At 46.9% G+C, this 17,917-nt stretch overlaps 1 protein-coding gene across 6 annotated transcripts in view; it reads right to left on the bottom strand.

The window, feature by feature from the left end:
- The window catches only part of LOC117877276 (tyrosine-protein phosphatase non-receptor type 5-like), a 202,237-nt gene that overhangs the window by 102,180 nt on the left and 82,140 nt on the right, over nucleotides 1-17,917 (bottom strand). For all 6 annotated transcript variants that reach the window (XM_034770235.1, XM_034770233.1, XM_034770234.1 and 3 more), the window contains 3 exons: nucleotides 6,889-7,070; nucleotides 5,799-5,918; nucleotides 3,637-3,720 (listed from right to left, as the gene is read on the bottom strand). In XM_034770235.1, coding sequence (XP_034626126.1) covers nucleotides 3,637-3,720; nucleotides 5,799-5,918; nucleotides 6,889-7,070 — 386 coding nt within the window. The remainder of the gene's footprint in view (nucleotides 1-3,636; nucleotides 3,721-5,798; nucleotides 5,919-6,888; nucleotides 7,071-17,917) is intronic.

Raw genomic sequence — 17,917 nt, forward strand, 5'->3', positions numbered from 1 at the left:
CCAAGATGGCCAGCAGGGGGCACCAGTGTAGTGACTGAGCCCCGTCACACAGCCTATTGAACCAGAGGCTCTGGACTGCTTTGGGCAACAGTACCTGTGTACCAGCCAGTGCCTGTCTGATGCCACTGTGCATGTTCTAACCCATTTGTGGAGCTGTGGCCCTCCATATGCTAATGAGCAGCCTAAACTCCACCGTCACTAGCTTAACACTAAGGGCTCTCCGCTGTGCCTTAAACCCATGTTGGAGGTGATGTGGAGCCAGCCCAATTCAGGAAGGCAAAATTCCTCTCTGAGTCCCCCAGACCACTCTCCGCTACAACTTTTCAGTTGCTCTTTGCTGCATACCTGTCCTGCTGCCCCCTCTGGGATGTCTCTGCCAGGGCATTTGTATGGAGCTGTTCACAGGCTGCAGGCACTGCAGGAAGCAGGAACGTGCCCCGTCACTGCACAGAGGCAGTGTGTGTGTGCGCATCTGTAATTCACCTCTGTGCAGAGGGCCCTGCACAAGGCCTAGGCAACTCTTAAGCATTATGGGCTCCTGTGCAGAGCTGACCAACCAGATAGGGGTGAGTTTGTCAGTGGTTCAATAGGCTGGAAACCCAAAGGAAAACAGGACTTGCTTTAGAAACAAAGGCGCTTTCCTCTCGGCTGAAAAGGCATGTGGGGAATAAGGATCATGAAGCAACTAGAGGAAATTACATTACATTTAAAATTAATAGAATTTTAAAATAAATAAATAAATGATAAATTCATTAGTCAGCTTGGAAAATCGTAACCCTGGTTTTAAGTGCTAGAGGCTTTTGTGCTGGCCTTTTCTGCGGGGGTGAGCATCAGGGCACAATCTAGCCCTCAGGTAGTGAGGGAAGCCTACAGCACCAGTTACAAAAGCCTCAGTCACGACTCACTAGGCTAGAGCTGGTCCATGTCCACGGTTGGGAATCACCGTGTTCAGTAACATTACATCACAGCCAGGATTCCCAGGAAAGGGCGTCATAACTTTCACAATGACTAAAGGCAGGTTTTCAAGCATTATGAACTCTAATACTCCGTGGGGATGAGCTGGGCTCTGGATTTCAGGCAATCTTTAATGTGCACCCAGAGCAGACAGGACCTCAGTTTCGAAGGTGTAATTTGTAAGATTACTTCCCCCCCCCCCATGCTCAGGTGCCTGCATTCAGTTTATCTACCACCTTGCAGAGGTCAAAGAGCTGAGTAAACCTTGCTTCAAGAGAATCTAGGTGCCCAATTTGTAGTTGCGCTATAGATGTGCTGCTACAAAGAGGCCACAGGCCAGACATGAAGTGCCCTCCTCTGGGAATACCCCCAGCGCAGGGACCCTGTATGCCAGGTGCATAGTCAGCTTTGCCAGATCTTCGTTGCCTCCACAGCAAGCGGGAATACCCTAGGGCAAGCATGGGCTGGAGGTGGGAAGGTTGGATGGAGGGCAAGAGGAGGCATGTCAGGGGCAGACCTGCACTCTGGCAATATGACACCCCTGCCTATGCCACTGAAGCAGGGGCATAAATTAGGGCAGCCCCAGAATAGAGGATGCATAACTTGCCTCCCCTCTGTCTGTACTTTGACACTAGCATCAGTACAGGGATGGATCAGAATGTTAAAGATCCTCATGCTCTCCCTTTCTTGGGAGAACAGTATGTAGGATTCTCTCTTTGGTCAAAACTAATCTAATCATAAATGCACTTCTCTATCTAGAAACATCACCTTCTAGCCGTCTTCCTATGCAAATCCCTTCTAGGCAGAGCCATGGTTAAAGAACCAGAAAAAGCAATCGAAAGAGCCTAGTTTGAGAGGAGACTGGGGGGAAATAGAGAGAAACCGATTGATAAAACTGTGCATTCTCCTACAAGCCGGGATTCTAGGAACACTGCCAAGCTCCACTGTTCGCAAAATTTTCAAATTTCTTGGTAAGTAAGCTTATTATTTCCATGATGCTGTTCTGCAAATGCCTGTAACAGCAGATGTGTTCAAACTGTAAAACCCACGTGACCTGGCATGAGAAGGAGTTGCAGTAGGTAGAGCCGCCCTGTGACTTGTCTGTGTTTGTGGAGTGCTCTGAGCACACAGTGAAATTCAGCCCGAACAGTAACCATGCACTGCCCATTAGTCTCAGCAGACTTGTAGGATTCCCATCTAGCCTATAGTAAACCAGGAGACTCTGTTTTTAAATTGCTTTGTTACAAGAAAGTCCCAGATCACATCAATACATTACAATGACTGCATTGGGCCAAATTCTGCTCTTCTTCACACAGGTATAAATCAGGAGTAATTCTAAGCTTAAAAGGAGTTACTCCGGATTCACAGCAGTAAAAAATGAGATTTTTGTGCATAGTGAACATTCACTTAGAGTTAACTCATGTGATATAAATGAGGTGACTATAATGAGCTCCATAATGTTCTAATACACCTACAAAGGGGTTAGATACATTTCCCAAGGGAAATCGCACCCTTGTTATTCTGATTTACCTCATAATGCAGCTTGCAGTATTTCCCTGTAAAACTGCCTTAACGTCACACAGTTCATAGAGAAGATGAAAAGTCCAATTCTTGTACTTTAATAAGTGCAATTACACCACTCATCAGAAGTGTATTATTTGATCACACAATACACCTGCCTAAACAGCAGCATCATCAAAAAAGTAGAAAATTACACAGCCAGGCTAACCTCACTGCCCACACCAGTGATCAGAATAATGGAGGTATTAACACTAATTTACTGTGCTTTGTGCATGCTTTTAAAAAGCACATTCAGCCTGATACATGAAGCAGAACCCTTCAGCAGTATATTGTCCCAGAGTGAACGTAACGATGGTATACACCGCATTACAATGCTTACACATGCACACCACATGCATGTTAACTGTTGTTACCTCCTGGGCAGTCAGAAGGTATATGACAGAAAGGGCACTAGATCACAGTCTATCAGCATTTCCATATTTGTAAACTCTATTTTCAAGAATTTCATTCCCTATCTCCAACATAAAAATGTACTGGGGCCTTGGCACCCTGAGGTGTGTGACTGGAGTCCCCTGAATCACAAAGACTTCTTCCTAGATTTCCCAGGCAGCGCATGTTTTCATGCCAACTGCACCATCAGTGGAGAAGGGAAGGGTGCTTTCCCTCTGTTCCCAGCTGCCTGAGAACTAACAGAACATTAACAATAGAGGCCTGATTGATCTTGCTAAGCAGGTAGGGCCTTGGCCTACATACATAGGTGTATACAGTCCCAAATCTCTACAATGCTATGGGACAGCTCCTGTTGCCACTGGAGTTAATGGGTGCTTTGCACTTGACTGCTAAGGCAGTAAGATTAGATCCTTCTTTTGCTGGACTCCACCCTCCTGTTCAATGTAAGAATACATTCTCCACCTGCGCGTGGAGGAAATAAAGGGATCTGATGAATCACCATTCATCAAGGAAACTGAACAAGGGAAAGTGCACTCCACACTTTTGCTACATAAAGTGTGCAGTAATTATGTGGAAATAGCCCAAAGGTATTATTTTGAAATCAAACAACTCAGAGTAAATGAGACACCCTGTAAGAACACACTGCAAGAGGGTGTGAATCCATTTAGCGCTGTTCAGTAAGAACATTGGATTTCTAATACGGTAGCTTACCAGAGTTCCTATGAGTAACAATCCTAGCGAAACTAAAGACAGCAGGAAATATAACATCGCAATGCTTCCAACTCTGGTCAGGTCCTGTGAAACAACAGAAATGACAACAACTCACACAGAGATTAAGGGATAGGACATAAGGGAACATGTGAGAAACTCTACCGATTGTTCCTGGTATTCATTTCACAAGGTTTTTTTTATATTGCCATGTTTCTTTAGCATAAACTCTATGATCCAGAAACCTTGGGGTTTTTTTTACATGTTATGTAAAGTGCTACGTCTATTTACAGCACCATGAGCGAAATCCATGCCTATGCACGACGTGCTATCTGCAGGTCTTAAGTTGGCAGTAAGTAGTGCATAGGCCTCACGCTGGCCCTCAGCACAGGGGTGACTTTCATTCAATATGATAATCAATAATAGGAACAAAATCCCAAACTCCCACTAACTTCTACAGGAGTTCTGCTTGAGTAAGGACTGCAGGATTTGGCCCAGTACGGAAGTGCAAAAAGATCGAAGGTGAAATCCTGGCCCCGCTGAAGCAAGTGGCAGAACTCCCACTGACTTCAATAAAGCCAGGCTTTTAAAATTGGCTCATTAAGTACAGCTAAAGAGATCCATGTTGAAGAGTCACTTTCCTGAACGTTAGCCAATTGTTTCCACTTAACCATTTTAAAGCTTTCTTTTGCAAGGGAATGGTGCTATAATAAATAATAACCAATGATATGCATGAACATCTGTGCGAATGCAGACTGGTAGTATTTTTTTAAACTATTTATTTAGGAAGTTTCAATAGGTTTACAAATTCTTGCCACGTAAATACCAGAAACAAAACAACCATTGCAATAGTTAACTTTTGTTTAGAGACATTATATGGGAATATAGTCATCAGATCTTTCTATTTAACAGGATGTTACCATATTACAGAGTAAGCATCATTACACTACCTATGTCATTTCCAGTGATTTTATTAGTGAAATCTCTATATACACATATTTAACAGACGAGGTATGTCTGCCAAATGTTTATATTCAAAAATTGGAAAGGTGTGCTGGGCTTTTTTGCAGGTGAATGTACTTTCAGACTTGTCTTATTTTGCTGCATTCTGAGAATCACACTCCTCCATACTGAACCTGCTTTATGTTTTCTTTTATTTAAAGTCATCTAAGTCAGGACATTTCTGGGCTGAACAATTGATTTGTGATTGACATGGACTGCAGCGTGGGCCGTACAAGCACGCTAGGGACCCTGAGTACATACTCTCATTGTTAGCCTGTGCTTTAGCTATGCTAGCTAATGTTAGTGCAGGTATACCAGCCTATGCTGCAATCACATTTCTGACTGCAGTGTAGACACACCCTAAAGCTCTGTCTACATTAGAGACATTTGCACCAATGTAATTATACCGGTAACTCACAGATTAAGTCACACTAGTGTAAACCCCGCATTAGAGTGGTGTCACACACTAGGAGTTTGCACTGGGGAAGTTTCATAGATATAGTTTTGCCAATGCAAATGTTTCTAATGTAGACGCAGCCTAAAACTCTTTTAAAAAAAGAAAATCAGGAGAATTACTTTTATTTATCATGCGGCTAATGATTTAAAACACATTTCAAATGAAATTACATAGGTTACACTCATCTTCTCCAGTGTGGACACATGGGTGTAACCGAGGCCAGAATCTGGCCCACTACGTTTTTCAATGAGGGCTGGAATTGAGCTGGTAAACTGTTCTGGTGAGTCTTGTGAGCCTCCATCAGCTTCTGCAGAATCTAAGATATTTTATTTGCCTTCATAAATTGAATTCTAGCCCTTCCCTTATGGTGAAGTAAACCTTATGGGCTTGATTTTCCACTGCTTTGCTCCTTGGGTAATCTTTTACTCCTCTGTGAAACAGGCGCAAAGGTCTACATTCTGATTTAATAGCAGGGCCAAAAAGATTTGGCCTTGGATTTTTAAAGACTAATTTAATATACATTTATTTCGGGGGGAGGTGTGGGGGGGTTCTTCTCCATTCCAGAGCAGATACACAGTACAGCAATCACCATGTTTTAATACAGTACATCTCTTTTATACATTTAGTCCAAGAAGATACCAAAATTATTACCCAAGGCTATTGACCTTAGCCCTGCACTTAAATAGAGAGAAACAAGCAAACTTACCTCTCCTGGATCTGAGATGAACTGTTCAAATGGTGTTAGCAAGTAGGACAGCAGGTCAAAGGCATTCTGAGCAGTTGGGATTGTCCCAAAACCACTGTACCATAACATCATGCAGAAAAGCTGTGCAATCAATCAGATAATACATAATAAGCATTCCTCATTAGACAAACATTCATTTTCATTTCAAGACTGCATAATTAACTAATTTAGTTCTCATTGATTTTATGTTGATCATCATTTTCACTTTAAGAAGTCAGGTATTTTCTATGCTGCAGCTTAACCAGAATAAAAAGACAGAGAGCCTGATGCAAACCAGTATAGCTCCCTTGAGCTCAACAGAGTGACGCTGATTTACACCAACAAAACTCTGGCTAAGAGAATTTATAAAGAGAGATAGCATTTTATTCTTGAATTCTTAATGGAAGGCTATTAGAATGCATAAAATGCACAGCATACTACAACACAACTCTTATAAATGTATAAAGCTATAGCTATATCAAGACAGATATACATATAGATACATACACATGTATGTTAATATGCAAAAAAATTCATTTCAAGCAGTTAGGATTGTTACTCACAACATGGCTGGCACCAACCCCCAAAAACAAGGAAATGAACAGTTAAGCCACCTACATGTACATACCCTCTACTCCTACACCCAGAGGCACAAACCTTATCATTACCATATCATATACCATGCACCACAATCTTAATCTACCCCTACCCACCCCCTTCTGTATGCACACTTAACCAGATTATCCTTCCCCAACATTGTGTATGTTTGGTATAGCAGTTGGTTGTATTGGGAGAAGGCAGTCCGGCAAAGGGGTGTTTGCAGAAGGGTGGTTAAAGAGGGCGATAGAAGGCTGGTATATGCAAAGGGGCAGAGTTAAGGTTGCAATGGGTGGCCTGTGATGCATAGCAGTTGTAGTAATGATGAGTGTAGCACTGACTTCACTGCAGCTATGCCAATTGACACCAGCTGGGAACTACACAACAATACACGACTAAAATCTCTAACAACAAGAACAGTTTTAAAAATTCAGGTTTCATTTTGAGCTAGTTATAAAGTATGCTAGTGTCTTACCAATATCTGCAAGAGGGCGAACAAATATACGCCGCCTCCTGTCGTTAATCCATTCCACCAGGCAGCCCAGCCATGCTGCAGAGTTCTCGGTGAGGCTTTCTGGGATTGTTCCTTCCCACTTTGCTGTCCTTGCTGTCCATCAGCTTCATCAATTGACTCCATCACTGTTGGCTTGGAGAGACCTTCAAATGCAAATTACATGTGCAGGGAATGAAAAGCAGTGTAACTCTGCAGCCGTCACGGAGGCTGTGAGGAATATTATTTTTGTAAAGATGTTGGTTACCTCTCAGTTCTGCATCAGTAAGTGCAGCTCGAGATTCAAGCGTCACACTCTATTAGTACAGCAGTATTCACTTACCTTCGTCAGAAAAAGTAAGCGTGGGTGGATAAATTATTTTTCTTTTATTTCTGTAGTAACAGAACCTGGGGCTTTGTTGTTAATAAATTCTCATTTACATTGCTGCATCTTTCTTTTCTTCTTCTTTTTTTTCCTAAGGAGCCCTGGGTTTGGTTCCCAGCTCTGGCCACTCACCTGCTGTATGATGCTGGGCAAATCATTTAATCTCTCTCTGCCTGTTTCCCCTCTTACCCATTGCCAGTCCGGTCTATTTAGACTGCAAGATGTCAAGACAGAGACAGTCTCTTACTATATGTTTGTACAGTTCCTAGCACAACGCAGACCTTGATCTTGGTAACAACCTCTAGGTGTAGTAAAAGTAATAAATAGACAGGTCTGATTTTGCTCTGACGGCTGATTACTATTGGTGCAGTGCCATTGGCGTCAATAGAGCTACGCCAATTTACACCAGCTGACTGTCTAACCACAGAATAGTAGCATTTTATCCCCACTTTGTATAGGTGTAACTGAATTCACAGGCTGCGAGGCAGCAAGAAGTCAGGCCCATTAACGCCAATGAAATTACTCCTAATTTATACTGGTGTACATTAGAAGAGAATCAAGCCCAGAGATTGCCCTGTGACCAAGATCATAGCCATGGCAACAAATCCTAAACCAAGCACACCAGCATAGGATAATGGCCACAGAAGGGCTATCATTGTGGTTTGCTGAGGTAAGATTTCTTCAGGAGGCATCATCATTCATCATTTATTTTTCTAAAGATCCAAAAACTGTAAACTTTGGGACAGATCCTCAGCTGGGTGTCCATTGGCCACAGCTCCACTAAAGTAAATAGAACAGTGGATTTACATCAGCTAAGGATCTGACCTTAAACACAGAAGATAAGACTTTATAGAAGCATGTTATCTCCCTTCTTAAACAGAATACTGTGTGGATGGACAGAGCCATAAGCTTCTTATTCTCCCTTATCCGGCTGTTCTTCTTCTATTCAACTGAAGGTCAGTGGGGAACTTATGGTGTCCCTGTTTGAGAGAACAAGAGATGAGCCCAGATCAAAGGTACCCACAGTACAACACACTTCTGCAGATGCAGTGCTGTGGACACAAGGTTTCAAAGGGGAAGCAGCATAGAGCACAGTATGCACAGCAACGTGGGCACACACAACTGACATTGGTTTACTTACATCACAATAATTCTACCAGTATAACTTCTGCATACAGCTAGGCCTAAGAAAAGTTTCCTTGACTGAAGAGGAGTGCAGAGTCTGGTCCTATTATATGCAGAGCTAATAGTAGCACTATAGTTAAGGTTATCTAAAATGCCTTCAATATAAGCCCAGTTGCTTATAACTATGCCAAACTTAAGCAGTTTAGGTTGAAATTCTCCATGCTTGCTCTCAGCTTCAGGTTGATTTTTTAATTTTATTTCAGCAAAAAACAGCACAGTCATTTCCCAGGACATGACTAGGGAAAAATAAATAGCTTTGCCAATAGTAAACAATTTTCTCTACTATTTGTTGAAGAGTTCTAGTTTCTCTCTGTTTTGGAGCAGGAACTTGAAATTTGGTAGGAGTAATCCTGAGACGCGAGATGTGACGTTTGCTTTCCCAGTGAAAGTATACTCAGATCTAGCTGAGTTATACGCCTCTGAAAGTTTCCATTTGCACATGGTCAGTACATCTTATTACAGTTTGTACCTAAAATCTCTAAATATTCCATTTGCTCTGAGCATGCCCCCAGCCTCACTGACCCTTCATATGCACTGAGCAATTCTCCTAGACCCCACACACCTTCCTGCATGCCAACTGCACTAAGTATGCTCTCAGACCATAATGAGCCTCCTACATGGAAGTTATTTGGCTAGAGCTCCAGACAGGACACAGGCAAAGCAGCAGCAAAACACCTTTTCCCTTTTTACAGAAGGAATAGCTGAGGAGTTGCACAAGGTCACTTCTGGCAAAGTTGGAAATAGAATCCAGACACGACTTTCATTCACTTAGCTAATCTGCCTATCAGAATGAATGGCTCAAAGCTATGTGTTTGGCTGTGGTGTCCATGACCATGAGAACACAATCAGAGACAAGAAAAGAACACAGGAATCCTGACTCCTAACATTCCATTGCTGTCTAGCAATAGTTGTGCAAGCAACTGGTAGTGTGTTACTTCCCCCTCTAGAAGCTAGACATATGAAAGATAATAGTGTACTACTGCTATTAGCTTTTCCCCCACCCCCCTCCACACCTCAAGTGGTAGAGGTCTGTGCTATGCATCTAAAACTCATAGGTTCAAACCCTGCTGATGACTTATGTAGGGAGTCAATACGGTACCAGAGAATGGATGTTTTTATTTTCCAGTTTTCTATATAAAAACCTAGGAAATTACATACAAAATGTATGTTAAAATAATATTATGACTTCAAAGTCAAAAAATTCAGATGTTAGGAAATTCCAGAATTAAGGTCAGCCTTATCTATGCAAAGAAGTTACACCACTCTAATTAAAATCAGTTTTGAAAAAGTGTACCAAATGCAAATAAACCTATATAAGCCAATGTAAGCGTCCATGTAAACTTTTGTGCTGATTTAACTATATCCATTTTAAAACACACCTTAAATTAACCCAGTGCAAATCTGATGACGACAGTCTTTAATTACATGGTCTCATTCCATTTGTTCTAGAGTAGTGATTCTCAACCAGGGGTCCAGGGCTCCCTGGGGGGCCACAAACAGTTTTCAGGGGGTCTGCCAAGCAGGGCTAGATTAGACTCACTGGAGTCCAGGGTGGAAAGCCAAAGCCTTACTGCATGGGTCTGAAGCCCAGGGCCCTGAACCCCATCACTCGATGTTGAAGCTGAAGCCTGGGAAATGTAGCTTCGTGGGGGCCACCTGTGGTGTGGGGCCCAGGCAAGTGCCCTGTTTGCTACCCGTAACTCTGCCCCTGGCCTTTATATGCAGAAAACCAGTTGTTATGGCACAGGTGGGCCATGGAGTTTTTTAGCATGTTGAGGGGGCCTCAGAAAGAAAAAGGTTGAGAACCCCTGTTTTAGAGGACCCCTGCCTCATTCAGTGAACAGAAAGAGCAGTGAATGAGGCAGAGAGCTGCAAAAAGAGAAAGGATATCAGGGTTAAGGAACTAGACTGGGACTTGGGAATGCTGGGTTTTATTCCTGGCTCTGCCACAGACTACCTATGTGATTTTCGACAAGACTATTATAATGCATGCATACAAAAGAGATGATTAAGGGTGCACAGTCAATCTAACTGTGGCATTTCCTAACTACTTTGCTGGACTTTGAAACCTGATTGTTCTTTTGACATAGTTTTTTGTGTGCAATGTTAGTAAAACATATTCCACCAAAACCTATTATTTTCATTTGGCTGTTTTTGGCAGCAGTCCATAACCATCCTGGATTCCTGGTTCACATAGATTGTGGTTCAGACACCATAAGACTTGGCTCGCTGCCAAAGTCCTCTGGCAAAAAGATCATTTTTGAGTCACAGTCCAATGCCATTACAAGCAGTCCTATGCTTGTAAGGCAACTTGAAATATCAAAATAGACAAAGCATCATCTAGAGCCATAATCTAACCTACTATCCCTGCAGTTTACGAATAAAGGATTGCCAGTCTGGATCAGACCAATGGTTCACCTGGTCCATTATCCGGCTTCTGAAAGTGGCTTCCAGCATGAGATGTTTTTAGAGGAAGTAGCAAGAAACTCCATAACAGATCCTCTCCCAATAGGAGACGTTTCTTCTTCACCTCACCAATCAGTGGTCAGTTTATGCCCTAAAGCATATACCCAGAGGATTTCATTATTGCTCCCCCTATATTTGTAGCACACTCTCCAAGCATATATGTAGATAGATAGACAAATAAGATGATAGTTAGGAAAAAGAGAAATATATATAGTATTCGGAATCTTTAGAGTACTAGAATCTTGACTGTATGCTAAAGGGCAGCTATAGTAATGATGAGTGAGATAATGATGCCTCGGAGCAACAGACATATGTGCCATGATTCAGAGATAAGTGTTTCAGATGTACAGTGTTGGGCTTATATTAGTGTGTACAAATCAGCACGGAACTCCTAGGGTCTGACATTCATCTTTTACATTAGTGGTTTCTGTGGAAGAAATACAAACCCTTCAGAGACACACATGCTGTAGTTTCCATTTCACCAGGAACCTTGTGCCCTCTCCAGTGGATGGATGTTAATGCTCAAGAGATTACTACAGCCCCATTTATAGTCAGATTTTACCATTTACTTTGGGAATAAAGACCCCTTCCCCTGCAAACTACAACAACAACATTTCTAATGGTGGAAAAAATGTACTATACCAATAAAAACGTGAACACTTACACAATCATTACACATTTACTCATATCCAATTGTATGTACAATGTATCCATTGTACATATGGGAATCTTATATCTGGGAAATCCTACAAAAGGATTTTTAATCAGTAAAATCCAAAAACCTAAAAAAACCGGTTACCTACCTTTCGTAACTGTTGTTCTTCGAGATGTGTTGTTCACGTCCATTACACATTAGGTGTGCACGTGTCACGTGCACGGACGTCGGAAACTTTTTCCCTCAGTGGCTCCCATCAGGCCAGCAGGTGTCCTCCCCCCCCCCCCCCCCGCCAGAGCGGTGCCCCGCTCTAGCGTATATATATCCCTGCAGGCCTGACCCTCCCTCGGTTCCTTCTTGCTGGTGACTCCGACAGAGGAGAAGGAGGGTGGGAAGTGTAATGGATGTGAACAACACATCTCGAAGAACAACAGTTATGAAAGGTAGGTAACCGTTTTTTCTTCTTCGAGTGATTGTTCATGTCCATTACACATTCGGTGACTCACAAGCTTACCATTGGAGGAGGGTAGGAGTCAAGTAACAATTGATTGGAGCACAGCCCTGCCGACCACCGCATTCTCCCTGGTCTGATGATGGACTGCGTAATGGGCTGTGAATGTATGTACCGACGACCAGGTGGCCGCTTTACAGATTTCCTGGAGTGGAACCTGCACCAAGAAAGCCGCCGAGGATGCTTGGGCTCTAGTCGAGTGAACCCTGATCGCCGGGGCTGGCACTTTGGCGAGCTCATAGCATGTGCGGATGCAAAGCACAATCCATGCTGATAATTGTTGAGCCGAGATAGGCTGGCCTTTCATTCTCTCCGCAATGGCAATGAACAGTTGTGTCAACTTGCGGAATGGCCTGGTCCGTTCCAGATAGAATGCCAAGGCTCTACGGACGTTGGGGGTATGCAGGCTGCGGTGGCTTGGGTCCGTATGGGGTTTGGGGAAGAACACCGGTAAACAAACGTCCTGCCCCATATGAAATTGCGTGACCACCTTAGGGAGGAATTTGGGGTGCGGTCTCAGCTGCACCTTGTCCTTATAAAAAACTGTATAAGGGGGTTCCGAAGTGAGGGCTCTCAATTCCGAAACCCTCCTAGCCGATGTAATGGCCACTAGAAATGCTACCTTCCATGAGAGATGCATGAGAGAGCAAGAGGCTAGGGGTTCAAAGGGTGGTCCCATGAGTTTAGTTAGGACCAGGTTAAGGTTCCATGTAGGGACCAGCGGGCGCGAGTAGGGAAACACCCTTTCCAGCCCCTTGAGGAAACGGACTACTGTGGGGTTGGAAAATACTGAAAAACCCAACTCTCCCGGGTGGAATGCCGATATGGCGGCCAGATGCACTTTAATTGAGGAGGGGGCGAGCCCTTGATGCTTGAGGTGCAGCAAGTAGTTCAGTATTGATGGGATGGAGGCCTGCAGAGGCTGTATGCGATTAGGCTCGCATCAGTGGGAGAACCTCTTCCATTTGGCAAGGTAGGTCGCTCTTGTGGAGGGCTTCCTACTACCAAGGAGAATTTGTTGGACCTGGTGGGAGCACCTATTCTCTGTATCATTTAGCCAGAGAGATTCCACGCTGTGAGATGTAGCAATGGTAGGTTTGGGTGGAGTAGGCGACCCAGGTCCTGCATGATGAGGTCTTGGTGCAGGGGTAGGGCAATCGGGGCAGTCGATGACAGTTCCAGCAGGGTCGTAAACCAATGCTGGCGCGGCCACACTGGTGCGATGAGAATAACTGTCGCTTTGTCCCTGCGGGTCTGGAGCAGGACCCTGTGAATGAGCGGGAATGGTGGGAAGGCGTACCTCTGGCTCCCGCCCCACTGAATCACAAGGCATCTGCCAATGAGCCTGGGTTGAGGTTCTGGAATGAATAAAACCGAGGGTATTGGCTGTTGTCCTTGGTGGCGAAGAGATCCACCTGGGGAAACCCCCACCTCTGGAAAATTGAATGTAGGACGTCCTTTCTCAGCGTCCATTCGTGCATGTGGTACGACCTGCTGAGGCGGTCTGCTAACCCGTTTTGGACCCCCGGAAGATATGCTGCCACCAATTGGACTGAATGGGCTACACAGAAGTCCCATAGGAAGAGCGCCTCGTGACAGAGGGGAGAGGATCGGGACCCGCCCTGCTTATTTATGTAGAACATGGCGGTAGTGTTGTCTGTCAGAACTGACACGCTGTGGCCTTCTATGGTAGCGTGAAAGTTCTGGCAGGCAAGGTGAACTGCCCTTAACTCCTTCACATTGATGTGGAGCAACTTTTCCTCCCTGGACCATAAGCCCTGGGTCCGCAGGTCCCCTAAGTGTGCCCCCCAGCCCAGGTCTGACGCATTTGTTACTAGCGTCAGGGTGGGCTGCGGTGCAGCGAAAGGGATCCCTTCGCAAACTTGCTGTCGATCGAGCCACCAGCGGAGGGAGTTTGACACCCGAGCTGGGATTGCCACTATCAGGTCCAAGGGGTCTCTGCTGGGGTGATACGTTTGGGCTAGCCACAGCGGTAACGGTCTGAGTCTTAGGCGGGCATGTCTGACTACATGTGTGCAAGCCACCATGTGTCCCAGGAGTTGCATACAGCATCTGGCTGTGGTCGTGGGAAATTGTTGGATGGAGGTTACGGCTCTTTGAATGGCCAGGAACCTGGGAACTGGAAGACTTGCTCGTGCCTCTACCGAGTCCAGGACTGCCCCTATGAAGTCCAGTCTCTGCGTGGGGATCAGTGAGGACTTGGGCACACTGACCAGTAGACTGAGCTTGCGGAAAACCTGTAATGCCAGTGCCACGTGGGAGCAGACCTCGTCCTCTGATCTGCCCGCGAGGAGCCAGTCATCCAAGTACGGGTATACCCGCATCTTTCTTTTTCGAAGAAAGGCTGCCACCACGGACATGCATTTCATGAACACTCGAGGGGCCATTGCTAGGCCGAAGGCAAGACCGTAAATTGGAAATGGTGTTGGTTGATGATGAAACGCAGGAACCGCCGGCGAGCAGGGCGGATGGCGATGTGAAAGTACGCATCTTTCATATTGAGGGCAGCGTACCAACCCCCGGATCCAGGGATGGGATAATAGCGCCAAGGGAGACCATGCAAAAGTGTGCCTTCACAAAGAATTTGTTTAGTTTGCGAGGGTCCAAAATAGGGCGGAGATCCCCTTTTGCTTTGGGAATAAGGAAATATCTGGAGTAGAACCCTTTCCCTCTTAGGTCTGGAGGGACCTCTTCCACCGCCCCTGCTCTGAGGAGGGCCTGCACCTCCTGTATAAGGAGTTGCTCGTGAGAGGGGTCCCTGAAGAGGGACGGGGATGGAGGGTGTGAGGGAGGGGGCGAGGAGAACTGAAGGGTGTATCCCACCTCCACCGTGCGAAGGACCCAAAGGTCCGATGTTATACGGGACCAAGCACAGTAGAAATGGGACAAACGGTCCCTGAAACATAGGGGAGGGTCTGGCATGAGGATCGGTAAGTTGTCCTCGATTGCAACTTCAAAATCCTTGCTTGTTGCCAGGCTGCGGCTTGCCTTGGCCTTGGCCTTGATTAGGCGTGTTGTTTCGCCTACGCCTGTTGTCCCTGCCCCTTCTGCGGTACGGTTCCTGCCTGGGGCAAGGGTGGTACTGTCTCTGCTGCAGCGGTTGGGGCTTAAAAGGTTTTCTCTGTGTTGCTGGGGTGTGCATTCCCAATGGCTTGAGGATTGCTCGGGAGTCTTTGAGGCTATGTAGTCTGGCATCCGTTTGGTCCGAGAACAAGCCTGACCCTTCAAACGGGAGGTCTTGCAAGGTGTTTTGCACCTCTGGTGGAAGGCCTGAAGCCTGCAGCCATGCCGAGTACCTCATCACCACTCCTGATGCGATTGTTCTGGCAGCTGCGTCCGCGGAGTCAAGGGAGGCCTGTAGAGAGGTTTTGGCTACTGCCTTCCCTTTGTCCCCTACGGCTGCGAACTTGGGTTGTGAACCCTGGGGCAGGGAATCCTTGAACTTGGAGACTGATGCCCAAGAATTGAAATTGTGCCTGTTCAGAATCGCTTGCTGGTTAGCGATCCTTAACTGGAGGCCCCCAGACAAGTAGACCTTTCTACCGAACAAGTCCAAGTGCTTTGCCTCCTTGGCCTTGGGGGCCGGGGCTTGCTGGCCATGTTGCTCTCGTTCGTTGACCGCAGATACGACCAGGGTGTCGGGTGACAAAAGAGGAAGTCGAACCCCTTGGAGGGGGCGAAGTACTTCCTCTCTACGCCCTTCGCAGTTGGTGCACTGGAGGCCGGTGTTTGCCATACTGTCTTATAGTTAGACTGTACCGTTTTTATGGGCGGGAGCGCGATTCTGGAGGGGCCTTCAGAGCTTAGGATGTCCACCATGGGATCCTCCTGCTCTACTGTCTCTTCTGCCTGCAACCCCAAATTGAGGGCTACTCGGCGGAGTAGTTCCTGGTGCGCCCGATGGTCAATCGGGGGAGGGCCTGACACTGTCATGCCTGCCACGGCTTCATCTGGTGAGGAGGAAGAGGTTAAGGCCTTCTGTGCTTCCTCCTCTAACCCTTCCTGCAACTTCTCACCGGCTGGGAGCTCCTCTGGAGTCTGTCCAGTTGAGTGGGTCTGAGATGGTACCGGGCTCGGTGCCGTGTCTTGCTCCGGTGGTCTGGAGACTGTGGCCTCCTTGCGAGAGGAGGGGCGCCCCTGCGGGGAGCGGGACCGGTGTCCCGAGGGGCCGGATCTCGAGGTCCTGGACGGGGGGCCTTGCTGGTGGTAGGCCCACGGAGTCCAGAATGGCCACTGTCCTGGCGGGCCCCACTGTGGGTGCCAAGCGGCTTGGTGTTCCCTGCTGGCTGGTGCCCAGTGGGTATATCTGCTCGAATGGCCCGAGACTGCCTCAGAAACCACGGACGGTGACCTTGATGGCCACGGTGGTGCTGTGGGACGGTGCCGGTCCGGGGTCGGAGAGTGGTGCTTCCGTGACCGGGATTGGGAGTGGCTCCTTGCCGACCTGGACCGGTACCGGTGTCCTCGGGTCCAGGAACGACTGCTAGTGGTCGGTCTCGGGGATCGCGTGACTGACACGTCCCGGTGCCTGTTCGAATAAGGAGCCGGGGAACGCTGGGCCAGTGCCGGGCGCTTGCTAGGGCCAGACGCCTGTGAGGCTCTCTGCGCCGAGGGTAGCTGGGAGTCCACCGAAGCGGAGCTCGACCGGGATCGGCGCTGTGAATGGTGCTGAGATGGGCACACCATTGCCGGCTTGCCTCTGGATGGCAGTCTCGGTGTCGGCTCTTGATTGTCTTTGGCCTGGAGGGGGCTCTCCACGGACAATTCGATGAGGTCCCTTGCTGCCTCAAATGTGTCCGGCGTGGAGGGCTGTTCCAAAAGGTCCTCCAGCCCTTCCTCCTCACTCGATGTGCTTATCCTGGGGCTTAACGGGCCTTTCGGTGCCGGAGCCACTGGCACTGGGATCTGTCCTGGGGCAGCAATGCCCTGGGGCGCATTCGAGGTCTTCACGGGCGCTACCTTTTTATGCGGGGAGCGTCCTCGGGCCTTGGGTTGGCCCTTCAATTTTGTCGGTGAAGACGACCGGTGCCAGGGGGCGGTCCTGCTGTTTCGGTGCCATAGGCTTAGGGTGCCCTACCGGTGCAGGATCACGAACCGATGCCGGGGCACTCCGCACCAAGGCTGATGGTGCCGTGGCCGGATGCGTCGAAGTGGAGGGCTGTAATGCAGCCTCCATGAGCAACTGCTTAAGTCGAAAGTCTCTCTCTTTCTTAGTCCTGGGCTTGAAGGCCTTACAGATCTTGCAGCGCTCTTTCTGGTGCGATTCCCCAAGGCAACGGAGACACGAGTCGTGGGGATCGCTGATCGGCATAGGCTTGCGGCACGTGGCACAAGCCTTGAAGCCTTGGGCGTGCGGCATGCCCCGCCACCCAGGGCAGCTGCAGTCACCATGCAGTGGCAGCTTGGCTGCATTGTGCCTTGACTCCCATTTGTCAATGGAAAGATTCCATGCCCTTCCCACACTGTACACAAGCCACTCATCCTGCTTTCTATCGGGGGGTGAAAATTTGCCCTATAGAGAGATAGCCAATACTAGGAAGCATCTGAAGTATGAACATATTGGCAGTATTTTAATGCCAGGAACATTACTGATGTTTTAGATAAACATCCTAGACCCACACAAGACGCCTACATCTTCTGATGTTAAAATTCAGCCACCTGTTGAAATCATGGTCACTGAGCTCCAGCTATCTACTTGGTAAATCTGTGATAAAATAGAGAATACTCAGTACATTTACACTATTTATAGTGGCCTGTCACTTATGGACACATGCATTTAAATTCTGTATGC

This window comes from Trachemys scripta, chromosome 4, assembly GCF_013100865.1.
Source record: "Trachemys scripta elegans isolate TJP31775 chromosome 4, CAS_Tse_1.0, whole genome shotgun sequence".
NCBI classification, from domain to species: Eukaryota; Metazoa; Chordata; order Testudines; family Emydidae; genus Trachemys; species Trachemys scripta.